The 18,110-nt window shown below is 40.1% G+C and overlaps 1 protein-coding gene across 4 annotated transcripts in view; it reads right to left on the bottom strand.

The window, feature by feature from the left end:
* The window catches only part of tshz1 (teashirt zinc finger homeobox 1), a 38,820-nt gene extending 24,279 nt beyond the window's left edge, over positions 1-14,541 (bottom strand). The window contains exons 1-2 of one of the 4 annotated variants that reach the window (XM_058753209.1): positions 11,658-14,541; positions 9,418-9,941 (exon numbers count right to left, since the gene is read on the bottom strand). In XM_058753209.1, the coding sequence (XP_058609192.1) occupies positions 9,418-9,489 (72 nt within the window). In that variant the 5' untranslated portion in view covers positions 9,490-9,941; positions 11,658-14,541. Of the gene's footprint in view, positions 1-8,286; positions 8,418-9,417; positions 10,416-11,657 lie in introns of those variants that run through there. The other 3 variants (XM_058753208.1, XM_058753211.1, XM_058753210.1) reach the window with 3 other exon arrangements.
* Between the last annotated feature and the right edge of the window lie 3,569 nt (positions 14,542-18,110).

Below are 18,110 nucleotides of genomic sequence, written 5' to 3'. Positions count from 1 at the left end.
TGGAAAATGGTAATAGAAAACTAAATTACAATTTTTTTGGTGCAAGAATCCTTGACAAACATGCAAGTTGGGAAATGCTTAAAAAGCAAAGAAAAAGAAAAACATCTTATATATGCCCCCTTAAAATGGGTTTCTTTTCTCCCAGACAAAACTAGGCCTAATAGGAGCCGCTGCAGTTCTCCAGAGCACACACTTTGTGCTGCAGCTAGATATCTCCCCCCATGTGCAGTATTGACGGACGATACTTGAAACAGAGGTATATTTACATGAAAGAAACGACACCTCAGTATTTATGACACGTCCTCGCTGAGGCTCGTCACACAGCGGCTGCTCTGACGGCTCTAAGTAGGGCTGGATTGCGCTGCCATAACCAATTTAACATGGAGACTGTGCGCTAGTGAAGAAGAGCTACACACACACACACACACACACACACGCATGCAAAAATACACCGACGCACACATACGTCAATGCTACATTTCAGCAGAACACTGAAAACGCTTGTCTCCTATTGTCGGTCAAGGGAAAAAAAAATCCCTGGCACATTCCCTATGTTTTTACCAAATATGATTGACACATCGTAATGTTTTGGTTTAGAACCGGTTTAGGCCTGAGATACTGAATTTCTGAGCTGACATGTCAAGACGTTCAATCTGTACTAAGATCTGGAAACTCTATTGTTGATTTAATTCTTCCCTAGATAGAGTTTGTCTTGCTTTTATAAAGCCCAGATCTGTTAATGGAAGAGTAAATGTTTGTGTTCCTCGTTTGGAGTCACCTGACTTTTCTTCTTTACAGCACATCTGTTCATCTCAAGTTCCCAAGCTCACAGACTTCAGGGGCTGAGCAGAACAAGTCAATGATCAATGATGCATCCCTCGGTTAAAGTTCCACCAACCGTATGGCTTTCAGTCAGCTGGACAAGGTTAATAGTTGATCCTCATACGTGTCGCAGCTTTGGCGTGTGTATGCGTGCGCACGCTGAAGTCTAACTGTGAAGCATATGGCTTTTTAAAGAAAGCGGTGGCCAGTAGAGAAGAGGGCAAAAACAGGAAGGGGAGGGGAGGTGGGGGCAGATTTGAAGAGGACACCCCCCGCTGGTTTCTCAGACAGAAGATTCAGAGCAAAGCTTAGCAAAGCTATGATTGACACTGTCTGGGTGAGTCCGTCTCCAAACAAGCTTTAGGCCTCTCAGAACATGTGGCATTTGAATGCGATTGTGTCCAAATCACTATAAATACCTATAAAGTTGAGTCTGGGAGACTAGTCACAACATGTGCACCCGTCTATTAAAGGATAGGAGGAGGATTCAAATACAATTCACGTCCCTCAGGGCTTCTGTGCGTGAATGAAATGAAAACCAGACGTTATTTTAGTCGCATTAGTTATTTTAAAACTGATATTAACTCTGCATGTGTTTGTCAAAGATCCTGAAATATAAATGCCAGAGATTCATATTTTAGAAGATGATTCTGAGACCAGATTGAACATATAAATCAAAGATTAGAAAGCATATGTGGCGATGATATATAGTGAGAAAGGGAACCGTCTTGCCCGGTTGTCCATCTAAAAAAGAAACGGTACCGTTTTGCTATATACTTCCCCCAGATGCCTTATCAGTACCATAAAACTGGGGACAAAAAAGGGAAAAAAATGATATTCATTACTTTCCAGTGTCCTATCAGTTAAATAAAACACCCAGAAAAAAAATACAGCCATTTGGAGGATCTACCAGCTATTGTCTGTGTGTGCAGGCAGGCTTTTATCAATGAAGCTAATAAAAGTGACCCTCAGCAGGAGATGGGGGTGACACGCGGCTCTTTACCTAGCTTTAGGGGTGATGGACTGCAAATGTGGTCTTAAACACCGCACGAAAAACGAGCAATGAAAGTGTCAGGGTAAAAACACAGAAAATCGAGGCATTTTGCGCGACCGTTCGAAGACTGCTCGTAAAAAAGGGGAGCCGAGTCTTTATGGGAGCGATCCGGAGCAGTGCATTATGGAGCTCAATGAGAGTGTCAACACAAGCTGGAGGCTTATCTTTATCCACTCATTGTGTGTCCAGTGGCTTAGCGCTCATAGAGGAGAATCGTAACGCCTCTGATCAAGAGTGGAAGGAGAGGGATCTCCGTTCTTACATCGCCACATCAGGGGAACCCAGGGATTAGGTTCTCTTTTTAGTTCCTGTAGGGCAAAGGTCGCACTCGAGCAAACACGAATCCCACTCCCAAGCATAAAGAACATAATCCACCACTACATGAGGGTGCGAGGACGATTTCAAACTTTCGGGCCTAGCACATACGCAAGCTTTGTTTTCACAGGTGACATGATAACCTAGTTACCTCACGGCTTGTGAAAGTACAATATTTACAGGGATAGTTCACCCAAAAATAAATACTCTGACAATTTTACTTACCTCAATATAGTTTCAAAGCTGCACAACTTTCTTCACAAAAGCTGAAGGTTTGAAGACTGTGCTCATTAATCTTTTCTATTTAATTACAATAAAAAAATACTGATGCTTACACGTTTGAAAATATATATAAAACACACACACTAACAAAGTCAGCATTAATAAGATTGTTTTAATGTTTTTAAAATCTGTTTGAAGTCTCTTATGCTCACCACAGCTGCGTTTATTTGATCAAAATGCAGTACAATAGTAATATTATAAAATATTATTACAGTTTAAAATAGCTGTTTTCTATTTTCATATATTTTAAAATGTGATTTATTCCTGTGATGGCAAAGCCAAATTTTCAGCAGCCATTAATCCAGTCTTCAGTGTAACATTATAAATGATTTTACTGTCACTTCTGATCAATTTAATGCATCTTTGCTGAATAGTATTAATTTCTGACCCTTTTTCTGAAAATTACTGACCCTAAACTTCTGAATGGGAGTATATCAATTATAAACTTGAAAGCTTCAGGTCTTGTGCATTATAACTCTATAGAGACAAATTTCTAATTTCAGGATATAAAGAAGTTTAGAATGACCGTAAATGATGTCAGAAAGTTCATTTTTGGGTGAACTAGCCCTTTAACAATGAATAAATCCCAAAATTCACATCTTGCACAACCACACTTGTTGCAGAAACATGAAGACACCTACAAAGCTCGACGACGGCTTTAAAGTTGAGTATTAAATAACCGCAGGCATGAAAATAAATGTAGCGAAGGTTCAGCGCTCCTTCACACAGACATTACCCAGAAGCCCCCTATCTGGTCAGCCATAACTCTCGGTAACCAGGAGCACCTTCTACAGCAAAGGGCCATTCATTTAGCTGAAACAGACCACGACACCTCACTAATACTCTTGCCTTTTACAAGCCCCTCTCTCACACACACATACTCAAACCCTATCAGCGTTCATCCAGGGCCGGTCTGAAATGGGGCTGTATTTCAACCCCCACTGAGGTGTTGTACATGTTTGTGTGTGTGTGGGTGCATGTGGGGCCTAAGAGGGGCCTGTCTCTGTAACGGCCACGGGTGATGGAAGGCCCAACAGGGCCACTAAGACTGTGCACTAAGATTGTTCTAGACCTCGGGGCCTCGGAGGAAACATATATCCACCTGGCAACAGGGCAGCATGCTATGAATGCGTGTGTGAGTGTGTGTGTGTGTGTGTTCATGTGTGCGGGCAGATCTAATCAAGGGCTAATAACAGCACAGAAGTCGTCGTTGGCCCTCGTAAATCAATGTGCAAAATAATTGCTAATACACTGGTTATCGATTAGCGTTGGGGCGACTCATTTTCGGAGGCTATGGCTACGAACTAACAAAGTGACAAGGGTAAAGTGTTATTTCTCTGCTGCGCAGACAGCTGGGCTGCGCAGAGGACTGAGGCAGGCAGTAATTCTTAATTGACACCTGTCAGGATAATGACTGCAGTCCCAGCTGCTGCGGGAGAATTTCTCCCCACTCCTGTTCATCTGTCAGCTCTAATACCTTTCTGAGCACCACTCCTTTCTTCTATCGCTCGCTCCCTTCTTTTTTTATTTTTTTTTTCCATTTCTTCATCCCCCCCCTACTTTCTGCATTTCTGAACATCACCGTTTTCCCTCTAAACCCTTGGTTTTGCAGTATTGTTCCCAAGGCCCTTTCTTGGAGTTAAATGTGTAATTTTCTGATATGACAATGACATATACCAGTTTCACGTGTGGAGGAAGTAAGCTACCATAACATTGGGTCTCATTCACCAAGTGTGCCTAAAATCTGCATTTAAACATTTTCATGATTAAATCATGGTTCACCAATAACTTTTGTACTAAATTTGATCTAAAATTGACAAAAATATAGATATTTTCGGCAGAATATTTTTGTGAGAAGTTCTCATGTGCGTACAAATTTATAATAATGCATGCAATTATTAGCGAATGAGACCCAGTACTTTGTTTGAGCATCCCGAATAGCCCAAACAAATGTTTGGAGGCGGGACTACGTTTTTTTTCTGACCAGTAACAGAAGGGGAGGCGTTTTGAAAACAGTCAATATTTTTGCAGTTTTGTTTGGCGCAGACGCTACTTTACCCTACGACCTTAAACACAACAACACACGACTTTTATGAGAATAAGGCAAAGGGACCTGCAGACAAAACTACAAAGTGTGTTTTCTCTCTCTCATGTCTTTAGCTGGTCTTTTGTGTTCAGACAGGCAGGATATTTTGAGTTGAGAATACAGTGGTTGATGGGAGGAGGAACAGTGAGTCCCAGGACGTGACTTCCCCGAGTTTGAGGGGGCTTCATGGGTGTTTACTTAACATCATCAAAGAGCTTCCTTTCGTTTCATGCTCATCTGTCAAAATTAATGTTGCTAAATATGAATGCATGACCGCAAGGCTTGATCCTTAGTGCACAAGGCCGTCCTTGATAAAATGATGTCAACCACTGAAATATCACAAAAACTAAGCTATGTATAAAAATAGGCAACTAATCAGATAACGTCACAAACAGCATCATCCTGTTCGCGACGCCACACGCTCCTCAGATCCTACAACACAAACATCAAAGCTCAATCTCCTGCTGATCCGTTATAAACATCGGCACGGATCTGTTGGCCGAGCCGTTTGTGTTTTATCTGATGAGGATGTATAAGGCGCTCCATGAGGAAAACGGCATACTGGGATGAGAAAACTCCGCCGAGCCTCTAAAAACACCCCATCCTTCCTGTGAGCCAGGGAAAAAAAAGCAAGGGAAAGCAGCAACAGATGAGTGCAGGGCAGGACAGAGAGAAGGCAGACGTGGGCTCCCCTGGGTACACGTTGACCTCCGTGTACTCCTCAAGCTTGGAGACTCCCGTTGCTGGGTCATGACTTGAGCTTTTCTCTCTTTTGTCTTTCTTCCCCCTCCCTCTCATCTTTCTGACTCACTGTGGACTAAATTAGCTGAGAAATGAAACATGGGGGATCAAAACAGACAGGACGAGAAGAGAGAGAGAGAGAAAAATAAAGAGTAAGAAAAAACACAGCTGGCCCTTTTGATAGTTTTGAGTTCCCATAATGCTACAGTACCTCTAATCCAAACCTCCTCTGGTGACACGCTAGCTTTTTGCGGTCCTCTGTGTGCTCGTTTTTCAGCAACTATCAGCAGACGCACTCGCTTTTTTTCATGCACAAACACACGTCTGGAAGTATTCTTAATTTCAGACTTTACAAAACTTGCGGAAACCAGATAACTCCCAAATGTGTCCAAGCTCATTAAAACCGAAGAGCGCTGTTTACCGCAGACTGTGTACCGTCACACTTGGCTCATGCAAAGTCCCAACATATTTTCATTTTGATCCACTCTTCCCATAAAACCTGTCATCGATCTTCATTAATCAAACTCAACCTCCACGATCTCGGACAAGGGGAACGGCAAGCTCGGGACTCAGAATAACTGGATACACTTTGATTTCCTATAGGCCACTGGCTTGATCCCCAAATGCAAATTAAACTATTAGTTGTAAGTGGTGGGTCCCAACATGAATATTGACTAAATGGGTCAATGTCACCTGTTAATGACATGAGAGCGGTTGAGTCTACCCTCCAGCGAAGCCAACACAAGGTGAGCCCAGATGTCACGCTGCATTCGCACGTCTTACGGATAGATTTTTTTTCCTGCTAGCATGAAAACAGGCATTAAAGAAAAAACAACAGACAGAACTTGACATCTAAATGTACCCCTATAGATTGATTTCTATAATTTGTGCCGTACATGCAAAACAAATGATGGCCGTCAACTCCTATCTCTTAATACAAATACATCCCAAATTGAGAAATGATAATTCACAATCTTTCACATTTCTCACCAGATATGAGAATGAATATGGAGAGGCACCACGCTGTTTAACAGACTACAACAAAACCTCCACATCTTTAACACAATATAATAAATCTGTGTGAGGGGAATAAAAGATATTAACCTCATGCTACAAAAACAAATCACAATTGAGCTGTAACAGCCCTGCACAAGAAATAATCTGTAAATTCAGCTCTCAAAGCAGACTGATTTGTATGTAACACCGCACTGAGAGACTTAAGCAAAGCGAGCGCTCAACGGCACTCAAATTCTGACAGTATTTTCAGATTTTGAGAGCGTGGTGGTGCGATTATTGTCAGCAGGAGCACGGTGTGTCGGTACACTCAGAGCTCGAACGGCAGTGCGACCAATGACACAGAACAGTGGTACGTCCATCAACACGGAGACGGAACGATGGCGTGTTTGCCGAGCGCTGGGCCCGATTGGCTAATGCAGGGGCCGTTCTGATTGGCTGCCTCAAATGCTTTCTGGGCCCAGCGGTGCGGTTAAGAGCCTGGATTACTGAGGTCATTAGGCAGCATTGCCACGGTGACGTGATTAGTCAGGTAGCAAAGTCCATTTGTCACCTGCACCAGAAAATTGAGTTAATTCAGCACTACAGGCTAAAGGGACTGTATAATATCAACTTGATTACATCAAGGCAGCTGCAGACCTGACACTTCGCTGAATTTGTCAGCTTTAATCGTTAGAGCCTGTCACAAATCCATCAGGAGCTCAGATAATTAGGGTTCCTCCCTAATGAAGCCAGCAGAGGAACCTTTACCTTTATGTCGGATAATTAAGAAGCCTCTGGTGCCGAGGACAGAATGCGTTTTAATGACTCCCCGTGCTGGTTCCTCCCTCCTCACGTTTTATTTTTCTTCTTTCGAGTGTGTTTGTGCGCTGCTGTTTTGTTTTTTTAAATGTGAATGTGAAAAGAATTTAATTGAGAAAAAGCAAAAAGAGAATCATCCAAACTGAAGGAAAAGTAAAAGCAGCAAAAAACATCGCAAACCACCTCATGGCGGTGTTTATGCCCCAGCTATCCAGAGGACAGAGGTGCGTGGAATGGACGCAAACCGAGCGTGTCTCTATCTGCGTGGGAGGTTGTGAAAACACAAAACCAAATGAAACCTGGAGCAGCAGAGAGATACCGCATTCATCGCCGAGTCCTCCCCTGGCTCCTCTCCTCTCTGCTAGAGCTCAAACTCACAGACACAGTCTGTGCTCTACGTGGGAGGCCCGTGTCTGTTTCAGAGAAAAGCCAGCAAATAAATACAAATGACTGCAGCAGCCCAACACAGAGAGGGCCACTCCGATCCCACTGCACCAAAACGACCTGAGCCCACGGCCGACGCATGTAAATCACTCAGAGCAAACAATGGCAATGATAGCAACCAAATCGAGGCAAAGTCATCCGTTAAAAGAGGTGGAGCATAACGGAAGAGTGGAGCATTGTAGGTAGAAAGTGCTTTTAGCGCAAAGCGCAAAATTAAAAAAAAAAAAAAACTGCTAAGACAGCTTGAATTATTTAGAAGAAGTTTTAGCAAAAACAAATCACCTTGTCACGTTAAGCGGCTTTTTTTTTTATTCCCTCAATCAATAATTCCTAACATTTTTATTTTGATGGAGAGGGGAAAAGTGTCAGGCTCTGGGAAAAACGGAAACAATGTGCCTGCCAACTTTTGAATGACCATTAAAGCAAATGATGAACATGCCTGTCAGAATAGAGAAAATTAAATCAATATTCAGCTGAGGTGGAGGGGGCTGATGGCTTGTTTTTGTGGAGGAGCTGCCAGGTCAGATTACCAGGCGCCATCTCACCTCTGTGAGCTTTCGAACTCCCCATGTCAGTCTCGCCATACAGCCAGGGAGACGAAATAATCCCTTAAAAACACTATTTCCCCCCGCTGAACAGAAAGGTATGCGTAAAAGTGAAGGAATAATAATTGTTATTCAGCGCAAATGAATGAAACGTCAACTATGTATCGCACTTGTTAGTCGACCTCGGTTACAGCAGTGTGTCTGGCATGTCGGTTGTTCCCTCATCAGTCAAATATCAGGGCCTAATTCTGCAGATCTGTAACTCTGCTGACGCTTGAACTTGAAAGAGAGCCTTCATTCGGGAGAGAATGGACCTGTTAGTCACAGAGATTAAATGAGGGAAAAAAAAAAAAAAACCAAGGAACAAAAAATGAAAAAAGGAAAGCCAAAAGGACAAAGTAGAACTCCCTTAGTACAATACACCAAAATGGTTTAAAATATAATGGCTATTTTATGTTTAATCACCCAAAAAGAAATCTTACATCATTCATCACAAATCAGAGGTTCGCTCTCTTGCTCTTCATGGAAGATTAATTAAAAACTAAAATCAGCTCTCTCTTGTAACATCAAAGAGCACAGGTACATTTCGCATGAATAAATTGAGCTGAGAGGAAAACAGATCTTAGTACAGAGGCCTTGCTCAGTGACATCTATCAGGGAAGAGATGTTCTCTCTGCTACATTTTGTGCTCTCGACACGCCCCAGCAATCCCTTATCCCCCTTTCTCTCGCTCTCTTTGAATGACGAAAAAAAAGTAGTGTATAACCCTGCCGAAAACTTCTTTCCTTTCTCTATTTTCCCGCACGACGGGGGCAAAAGTTGTCCTTTGAGTGGCTGCGGCTGCACGGCGCATGCGTGTATCCATGGTGAATGATTTACTGATGTTTATCAGGAATGAATAGATCAAAGGCGGCCACATGACAGACGATCAATCAAGCATCAAATCAAGGATGGCAATCCGCATCTAAATAGAGGAGCTGGAGCACTTTGAAACTGCATTTTTACTCGACTATATAGGCCACGGTGGAGTGTGAAGTTTTAATTTGGCACAACTTCAAAAAAAAAAAAAAGTTACTCATGCGTTAGTTTTTAAAACAAATTGAATGCGTTCTGAGGACATTACCTTTGTTTTGACATTCTTTGAAAGTTAAAAAAAAAGAAGTGAAAAAAAATCTAAAAGTAAAAAATAATGCAGGAAATATTTAGATCAAGCATTTCAATCAACACGATAATGAAGTGTAAGTGATTTTATGTTCCCTCCCCCCCTCCCTGTGCACTAACATTAGTAAACAAAACATGCATGCACCGCTTACCTGAAGATCGCCTCGGCGCTTGCTGCTTTCTCCGCGGCATGCTGTCGTCCCACCCTCCACTTGACTTCTCATACAGAATCAAAATGCCAGTGACGGAGAAAAAGAATTAATTTCAAAAATGTAATACAAAGCATGTATTAACGCGCTCCTCTTCTCTTCAGAGTCTGTTTTTATTCCACCTCTTAAAAAGTCACTTTGAGCCGATGCAAAGTCTAAGAGGGGTCAATAGGTCTTGAGAGGTTGTAGATATTTTTACAGACTAAAAACGTCTGTAAATTAAAAAAAAAAAAAAAATGTAGTTGTATCTGGCCGACACGTTTAACAATTCTAAGTCATAGCATGATTGCCAAGAGCTCAGATATATCTCCCGTCCATGTCTAACGGCGCAGAAACACACAGGGGGGAAAAAACGCTTCCTTAGGTTCTCCTTAGATTATGCCAATAGTTTGTAGCAAAACGGAAGAAACTTCCAGTTATGGAGAGCCCGTCCAACTGTATTTCCGTCCTCTCGCTCGGTGGAAAGCCTAAAAACGGGACAAAACCAAGGGAAGAGACAGGCAGACAGGAGACAGTTAATGTCAGTCACAAATGGGGCTCGAGCTCAGTGCGCATTTTCAACGGACTAAATTCCCCACGCGCGCAGTGGAGAGTCTCTGCTCGTGCTCGTGCTCCTCCCGATATTCACCAAACACACTGTCCGTCCATGCTCAGGGAAACATGTGGACAGTTGATTCGGGCGAGCGTGACGCGTTTACTACAGAGCGATATATATAAACAAAAAACACACTCTCTCGCACCGAACGTGAACTAATTACTCTTTTAAAAAAACAAAAACTCCAGGGAGCGAAGCGGCGTTTTCGGTCTCGCGGCTCTTCGCTGAAATATGTATCGCGCGTTCAGGATGCGTGAGCGGTTCAGACAGTCTCAACTGATAGACAGACACATCGAGTTGCCTTTCCTGCCTCTCTCCCGTTACTCCACCCCTCCGGAGCGTCACTCTGACAGTGAAAACCCACCTGTCAATCTTTTTAATTGTTCTGTTTTTTCCCTCCCCACAAAACAGGAGCGTTTGAAAGACAACGAACTGCCTTTTTGGAGAAGACATCACTTGTTTGGATGTTGTCCATTCACACGAATATACTAAATATGCGGTTTTATAAAACAAACACACACAAAAAAAAAAACCAAAACAAAAAAAACAGTGGTGTTAAAATTAAACTACGATTGTACAACTGTTTTTCCAGTTATGCTGTGTTCTCGGCGTCATCGCGAAAATAAAATAAGTTTCACGTCACGCGCAAAACATTAATGCATAAAGGAGGGGGTCTCCGCTGTAAACATTTCATTTTATTTCCATGCACATAACAACATATTTCCATGCAAACGGCAACATTTCTTTGATCCTTTCACTGTCTTTTTTCCCTTTTTGCCAGTTTTGTTTATCTGTCTCGCGCACGTTTGCCGGGGCGAACAACACTGCGAACTATTTCATGCGCTAAAAGGAAATTATTTGCGACCTTTTTCCATCGCCGAAAAAAAAAGGACAGTTGGAAGTTACAGATTGATTCGTTACACCTTACTAGGAAGTGAACACTTTGCACGGGAAGGGGAGGGACTCCTGGAACAAGTTGAGTATGACCGTAACAAGCCTCTCTACAACGCTTACACATTACTTATTCATCAATTGCAAAACATCCACAAATTAAATAACGAGTCCACGGTGTTAGACATTTCGGATCCTATTAGGTTAGGAACCGTAGGCTAATAAATCCACCGCATATCTGCTCTTCAGTACTTTGTTGACACCGGTGTACCTGGCACCCCCCCAAAATCACACTTAAATCTCAACTTTGTTTTTGTCTTTATACCAGCGTTGACGCAATGTCCACTCTTTCTGTAAGTTGGCGAGTGGGTGGGTGTGTTTTTAAAATCGCTCGGAAGGGGAACGCGAGAAATCCGAGTGAATTTTGTGAGGTGGCCTCGGCTCGCTCCGGTCGCCTGATGTTTCTGACGGATTTTAAGGTTCTTCGTCGCGCCGGGATTCTGCTGCGATTTCAGCGGATCGTTCAGCCTGTGGACCGACGCGAGAGCTTCGCCTTGCATATCGCATCCCGGTGAGTGCACACATTTGTTAGTATAGTGCAAACGTACGAACAAGCCAGGCTACGATATTATACATCTTCACCACCGCCGCCAAAGCGTTGATATTTCAGTACGCGACGTTTAAATCATGTCCTTACCTTTGACGGTTCTGCGCATCCTTGAGCTATTGCCAGTTGCAATCTAACTGATCATTTATGCTGTACGCCTGTCGGTAGGGGCTAATAATGTGGAAATATGTCCAAGTTCCGCCCCAACATCTGTCCATCTATCCATCCTCGCGACTACCTCGATCAGCCTGTCGCTGTTGATGGCTCTTACGTCACCAATCTCCCATCAGAAACTCATCGAGCTCAAAGAAGCCAAGATTTCTCCCGCTGTAGGGTTAGAGTATCGCTGGGTTAAAAATGCTACGCTTTCCCGAGATTATTGCGACTTCACAACAGATCTCTCTCGGTCTCGGTGCAAGACAACGGCACAATGATAATTAGCTTGTCATATTTCAATAAACGTGCGTTCGGAAGAGATTTCTGTGTACAATCCAATTCTTTTTAACTTTTAGTCAGTTGAATTTTTATAATAGGCTGCTACTATTGATAATAATATAGCCTATTTAATATTCTTATCATGATTATTGATTGATCTGAATCTTCTTCTTATTGCCGTGAAAAATCATTTAAAACCAAAAGCACTTCTGTTCCTCCACTTCTCTTAAACCGTTGCTCTCTGTGAAACTGTCCCACTGAAATTCATTAGCATTTTCCAGAAATGAATGCTTTGTGTTGTTTTGTCGTGTTATTCATCCTGCATTATTAGGTCTATCCTAACAGACTTTAAAGTCAGTGACTTTTTTTTTGTTTTTGTTTGGAGCAGTTCTTGCGGCATTGTCTTCCAAAAATAATTTTTGGTATTTAGCATTGTGATGAAGTTCCCTTCAAGGTGTTAGTGTGCACTTAAAAGGGATTTAACGCTTTAGATTGCAGTGCCTGTGCTAAACATATATTAATGTAAGTGCTTACAAGCAACAACATTAAAAATGAATTTACATATGAAACCCCCAAATAATTTTAACATGTATACATAGTGTTCATTTGCAACAGTAATTTGCCTGTAACATTAACACTGTAATGTGAAGTGTAAACAAAAAACATAATGCATAAAAATAAAAAAAACTACCAACAACAACAAAAATCCATGCTGGGTTTCTTATCGTTCTCCAAACCCAGACGTGAGTGTGTCTTTGCATGGTGAATTATCCACAGCTGTGCTCATTGTATGCTGATGAACTGCTGCAAGCCTGTAGAAATAATTTTAGATTAATAGATATACAAATAGTTACAGTATTTTTTTTTATTGATGTTAGAGAATTTTAATGCTCATATCTTTTTCTACCATCTAATGAAAAATACGTAAAACAAACCTTTATTTATGCACTTTGTATTTTATTAATATGTGCCAGCACAAATCAGTGGCAACGCAAATGTTGAGCATTAGTTAATGTTGACAAGTCGGCATATGTTTGTGTGTGTTTTATGTGTGTTTTGGGAATGGTTATCCATATATAATGTATACATGTTTGTTTGCACCTATCATCTTATTCGGTGTAGTACATCTTATTCTTTTGTAAAAGGCCATGCTTGAAGGTATGCCACGCAAGCACAAGCGTAAAGCTCAAGATGCAATGCCAACGCACTTTGAAAGGTTCGTGTGGAGCCTGAACCTGTGCCATTTTCAGCTTCATAGTCCTGGTTAAATATCTAACAGGAGAAATGTTCATGTTTGTCTTTTCCTGCATAAGTTCTGTATAGTTTCTTATTAAATGAATGACTGGAGATGATTGAAAAAAGAGAGAATTTATGCATCAGTGATTTTATTTTTATTTTTTGTTAATTAACAATAATAATAATAAAAAGTGCCTCTCAATGTACATCCTCGCCCACAACATGCATTTATAAGAAATACATATTTACATTTTTTAATTTTTCAACTTTATGTATTTGAAGAAAGCAGCATCAGACTGAGGGATTATAGATTTTATGCCCTTTATGGTGTTATATAATATTTTTAACTGATTCTCTATCACTGTTTTTAAGTGTTGATACTTTATAATGACTGACAGCAAATGGATATGGTTCATCTATCTTATGTTATGAAAAATAACCTCAGATTTATAAGCTTTTCAGTCTGATCGGTTATTTAACGTAGATGTTAAGATGGCCCTATTTGCATAAAAATGCCAGGACATGCTATAATGCACATTATATGTTGTAGAAATTCTTCATGCCTCAATATTACGCTGTCTGCTTAAGTAATCGCAGACGGATGTTAAAAGACTGGAACTAAAAAAGCGAGGGAGATTTGAGGTGATAGTCTTTGAAGTAGTTTTTTTTTTTATATGTAGCATGTCACATCACATCAGCAAATTATGATCCAAATTGCTCGCAAGCTACACGAGGCGGGATGCCGTCATACGTGTCCACAGATATGTATGGCGAGATCCGAAGGTTTATAAACAATAACATAGCATGCTGTCACTGCTGTATTTTTGAAAAGAGAAACTCTATAGGCTGTTAATGACGTTTTAGTTTTTCACAAAAAAAGATATATTTATATATATATATATATATATAAAAATCTTGAACATACAGTATTCATGTGTATTGAAAATACAGACACTTAAATTCTGGACTGTGCATTTCAGTGCTGATGTAAATAGACTGTGGAGCCAAATAAAAGAACATTTACAAGCAATCATAACATTCTCCTAAAAAATTCAATGTACTAACCCTTCTTATGCAAATATGTGTATGTCAAGTCATCTTTTTAAAATAATTATGTATTTCACAAAATCAGCAGGCAAGATAAATACCAATTACAGGATACAGCGTTTTTCAGCAACATATCTCCCCCATGGGGTTACAGAAATAGCTTTGTGAATCTTGTGAAAAAGTATTCTAACATTGCACGTGACTCAGATGTATTGATTATGCTTCCAAAATGTTGTTCTTGTCTTGTAGGTGATGTTGCCGTTCTCCAAAAAGGACAATATGGCAGTTCACAGGTCAGAGGTCAGCAAAACTTGTATATAGAGTAATTGAAAAAAAAAAAAAAGTAATATTTTTTTTGTAAAGCTGTACACTGTTCACAAATGCACATGAAGCCATCCAGCTATTGATGGCGATGACCGCTTGGGTATTAACGTCAGTACTGCTAAAATTATAACTGTGCACTTAAACACGGCAACCCAAATAGTAGTAATAATACGCCACATCGGCTCTGCGGTGTAACCTTACGTCTGTGATCATGATCAAAGCCATTTCACATGCCACCACTGCAATTATGTTTATTAAAACCAAAATTACAACATCTCTGCATTCACTTATATGAAATATATACAGCATTACACTTACAGTTCTCGATCGCTGGATCAGCTGTTGTTAGTACTGATTCTTGAGCTTTTTGTTGTATTGTCAATTGTTGTATTTTTTATTGTATTAATACAGTACATATATTTGTATTTTCACTATTTAAATAATTGTTCAATTTAATGTTTGAAATAAACAATTTGCTGATGATTTTTTTTTTGGCTGTTTTTATTTATATAATAATGCAAATAAAGGATAGTGGACAAAGTGCTGGTGTTTTATTTTTTGTATCATTTAAAACTATATATGAAATATATTTTATTAATTCATGAAAAGTTGATGGTATAAAAAAGAAAGTTAAAAAAACTCTCAAAAGAGAGTGAGCAAGTTTTATATTACTCAAGTCAGAAATCTGTTTTATCACAATTATTCCTTCATAGGGATTTTTTCTTTTGTCATAAAAGCAGGAGACACTTCTCACACTGAAGAGATTTGAGGCTCTTGATAAACTATTTTATACCATATGAAAACTTCCACCTTCAATCAACGACTGGGTCAAATGAATTTTGTACAGTCACTGACAGACGAAAACTAAGAACATATAATACAAAAAATAATAAAGAGAAGGCTTTTACTGGGAAGAATATCTTGAAATCCATCAGATAAGGCAGGGTAATTAAAATGTCACCATTCTCTGGAGGAAGGAGGCCCATCACACAGCTTTACGTAACTCATTACTTTTGTACTTCACTAAATGCTGATCACAAAACTTATTTGACTTGAGAATATGACATTTGGTGGAATCCCTCTATTTTAGACCTTTTCTTCCCTTCAAATAATGGAGAAAAATATGTTTTGATTGACAATTCATGACAAATAAATGAAAAAAACGACTTTAGAGAAATGTCATTTAGGGATTTGAAAAATGTTTTTAATTTTTTTTATTGTTTGAAATGTTTATTCAAAGGAAACTATAAGAAAATCCATTTTTATACAGCTAAATGCATTTAAGTGTTTTAAAGTTCCAGTACCAGCAAAGAAAATATCTAGAATCCAAACATATTTTCTGTATATGATTAGTTGTTTTCATTTCAGACATCTATTGTTCAATCTTAAATAGATGTAGTTTTATTAAGATATGCAACAAGTCATGCACATGAAAACCAACGACTGAGACGTTTTAGGAACGACTGGATCAGTATATAGTTGGACCTTTCGGGTTTCTTGGAGCAGATTTTCATACTCTGTGTGACTGCATCTGGTTATTACCTCATAAACGTCTCTTCCTGCTCCGCTGCACCTCCACATGCAGGAGGGGCTTCCGTTCCTCGATCCTCCCCTCCAAACGGCGTGCGTTTCAGCAGCAGTTAAGTGACACATTTCACATTTCAAAATACCATCCTCCAACATGAGTCCCGCTGCCTGCCATACCACCTCTTTTGTTTTCTTTGACACATGCGGTCTTCTTCCAATTAGCATTTTTCAGCCATTAAAGAGGAGAGAGGAGTGCTGAAATGTTTTCCTGTTTCATTACCACTGACTGCACCTCTTTGATTGGTTGCAAAGGGAAATGTTCTGTAAAAACATCATTTTCCGCAGAAGCTCGGAAAGAGAGTGGCCAGAAAATGTGGTGCAGATATATTTAAGCATATAGGATTACTGGAAACATCTCTCTCAGTGCTTTATTGAGCGGATGAATTGTTATAAAAAGTGAAAGAAACAGTGCAAAGATCGGGATGAGACACAAAAGCTACACAGCATGATTTATATAGTTTTTAAAAAGGATATTTCCCCTCTTTCCACATCTTGTCATTAAATAATATAGCAGTGCAGTTCTGTCGGTTTTTATTTATTTATTTGTTTGTTTGCTCGCTCCCAGGTCTTATTTTCATGAAGACGGTGAACAGTTTCGAACGATACCGGAATGAAAAAAAGAAACATTTGGTTCTTTCACACAGCCGAACCGTAATTATTAAGATGTAACCGTTTTAGATCAAAGATATGCATGAGACGCCTTTGATAATGTATGGTTTTTAAGAGAAACAAAATAGGATGTTTTTTATTTTCCGCTTCAGTCAAACTCATAGCCTGAGGGTTTCGGTTAGAGAGAGATCTCTCCTCACTACTGATGCAACAAAGAGAAAAACAGCCCCCTAAAGCTGCTCCGAGTGCTCTACTTCTGACGTTTAGTGAAAATGTGTTTGTTTTTATAAAAGATCTAAAAGCATTAATAAGAACAACAAGAAATGTTTTCCTCTTTTCTCCATTGACCAGCTAAAATATCCCGTACGATCCCAAACTGTTATGATAACACGGCGCATTTGAGACCATTCAAATGAATGTGTTTTTTTTTTTTACTAAAAAGACATGGGGGATACTATCTTTAGAGTCTTAGTAAAATGATATGATAAATATAACCAGAAAAAATTTGCCTAGTAAACGCAGACAAAACCTACCATTTGTGTTTATTTTTGTAGATATGGCTGCCTATCAAAACACAATTCAGTAGTCAGGAGGTGTTTATATAGGGCTTTTGGTTTATGTAACACTGAGGAGGCTCCGTACGCACCATTTCAGTCCACACTGAATGTCCCTTCACTCTCTTAGCCAGGAATAGGTTGATTCAAACAAACGGCTCTATAGAGACCGGTTCACTGCCTTTGATCCAAGTGTTGAACCAGGCCCGGTTTTCCGGCCCTACGTTGTCCCTCCACACCCTGGCAGGAGCCTGAACGCCGTCCCTGTCTTTCTAAAAGCCTCGGCTGGCTCTGGCTGGCCTCTGCAGCGGCAGCGACTGATGACGCCAGCCTCAAGGCTATATCAGCAAATCAGACGTATACAGCCCTGCTCCACCCCGAACTACCCTGCACACATTCACACGCAGCACATCTTTCTCAATGAGGGCTTTTTTTGTTCCTCAAATACTGGCCAGGTCACATGCTGGAGATTTTCCTACGTTTTTCTCTTTCTCCGAGGTCTCGTCAACTGAAATTCTCCTTCATTCATTCCTTCTTTAATAAAAATACACACATATACATGCCTCGTGCCCATTTCTGGGCACTTCAGATTTGTAAGCATTATACTGTAAAGGTAAGTTTACAGTATATTGTATATAAATTACAATAAAGTTAAATTATGAATTGTTAAATATGTATTTCTACTGTATTAATATTTGAATATTACTGCTTTTACTAAATTAATACGAATGTACATAACAATATATAATAC

The sequence above is a fragment of the Onychostoma macrolepis genome, chromosome 19, assembly GCF_012432095.1.
Source record: "Onychostoma macrolepis isolate SWU-2019 chromosome 19, ASM1243209v1, whole genome shotgun sequence".
In the NCBI taxonomy this organism is placed as follows: Eukaryota; Metazoa; Chordata; class Actinopteri; order Cypriniformes; family Cyprinidae; genus Onychostoma; species Onychostoma macrolepis.
This window is presented reverse-complemented; position numbering and strand designations above follow the sequence as displayed.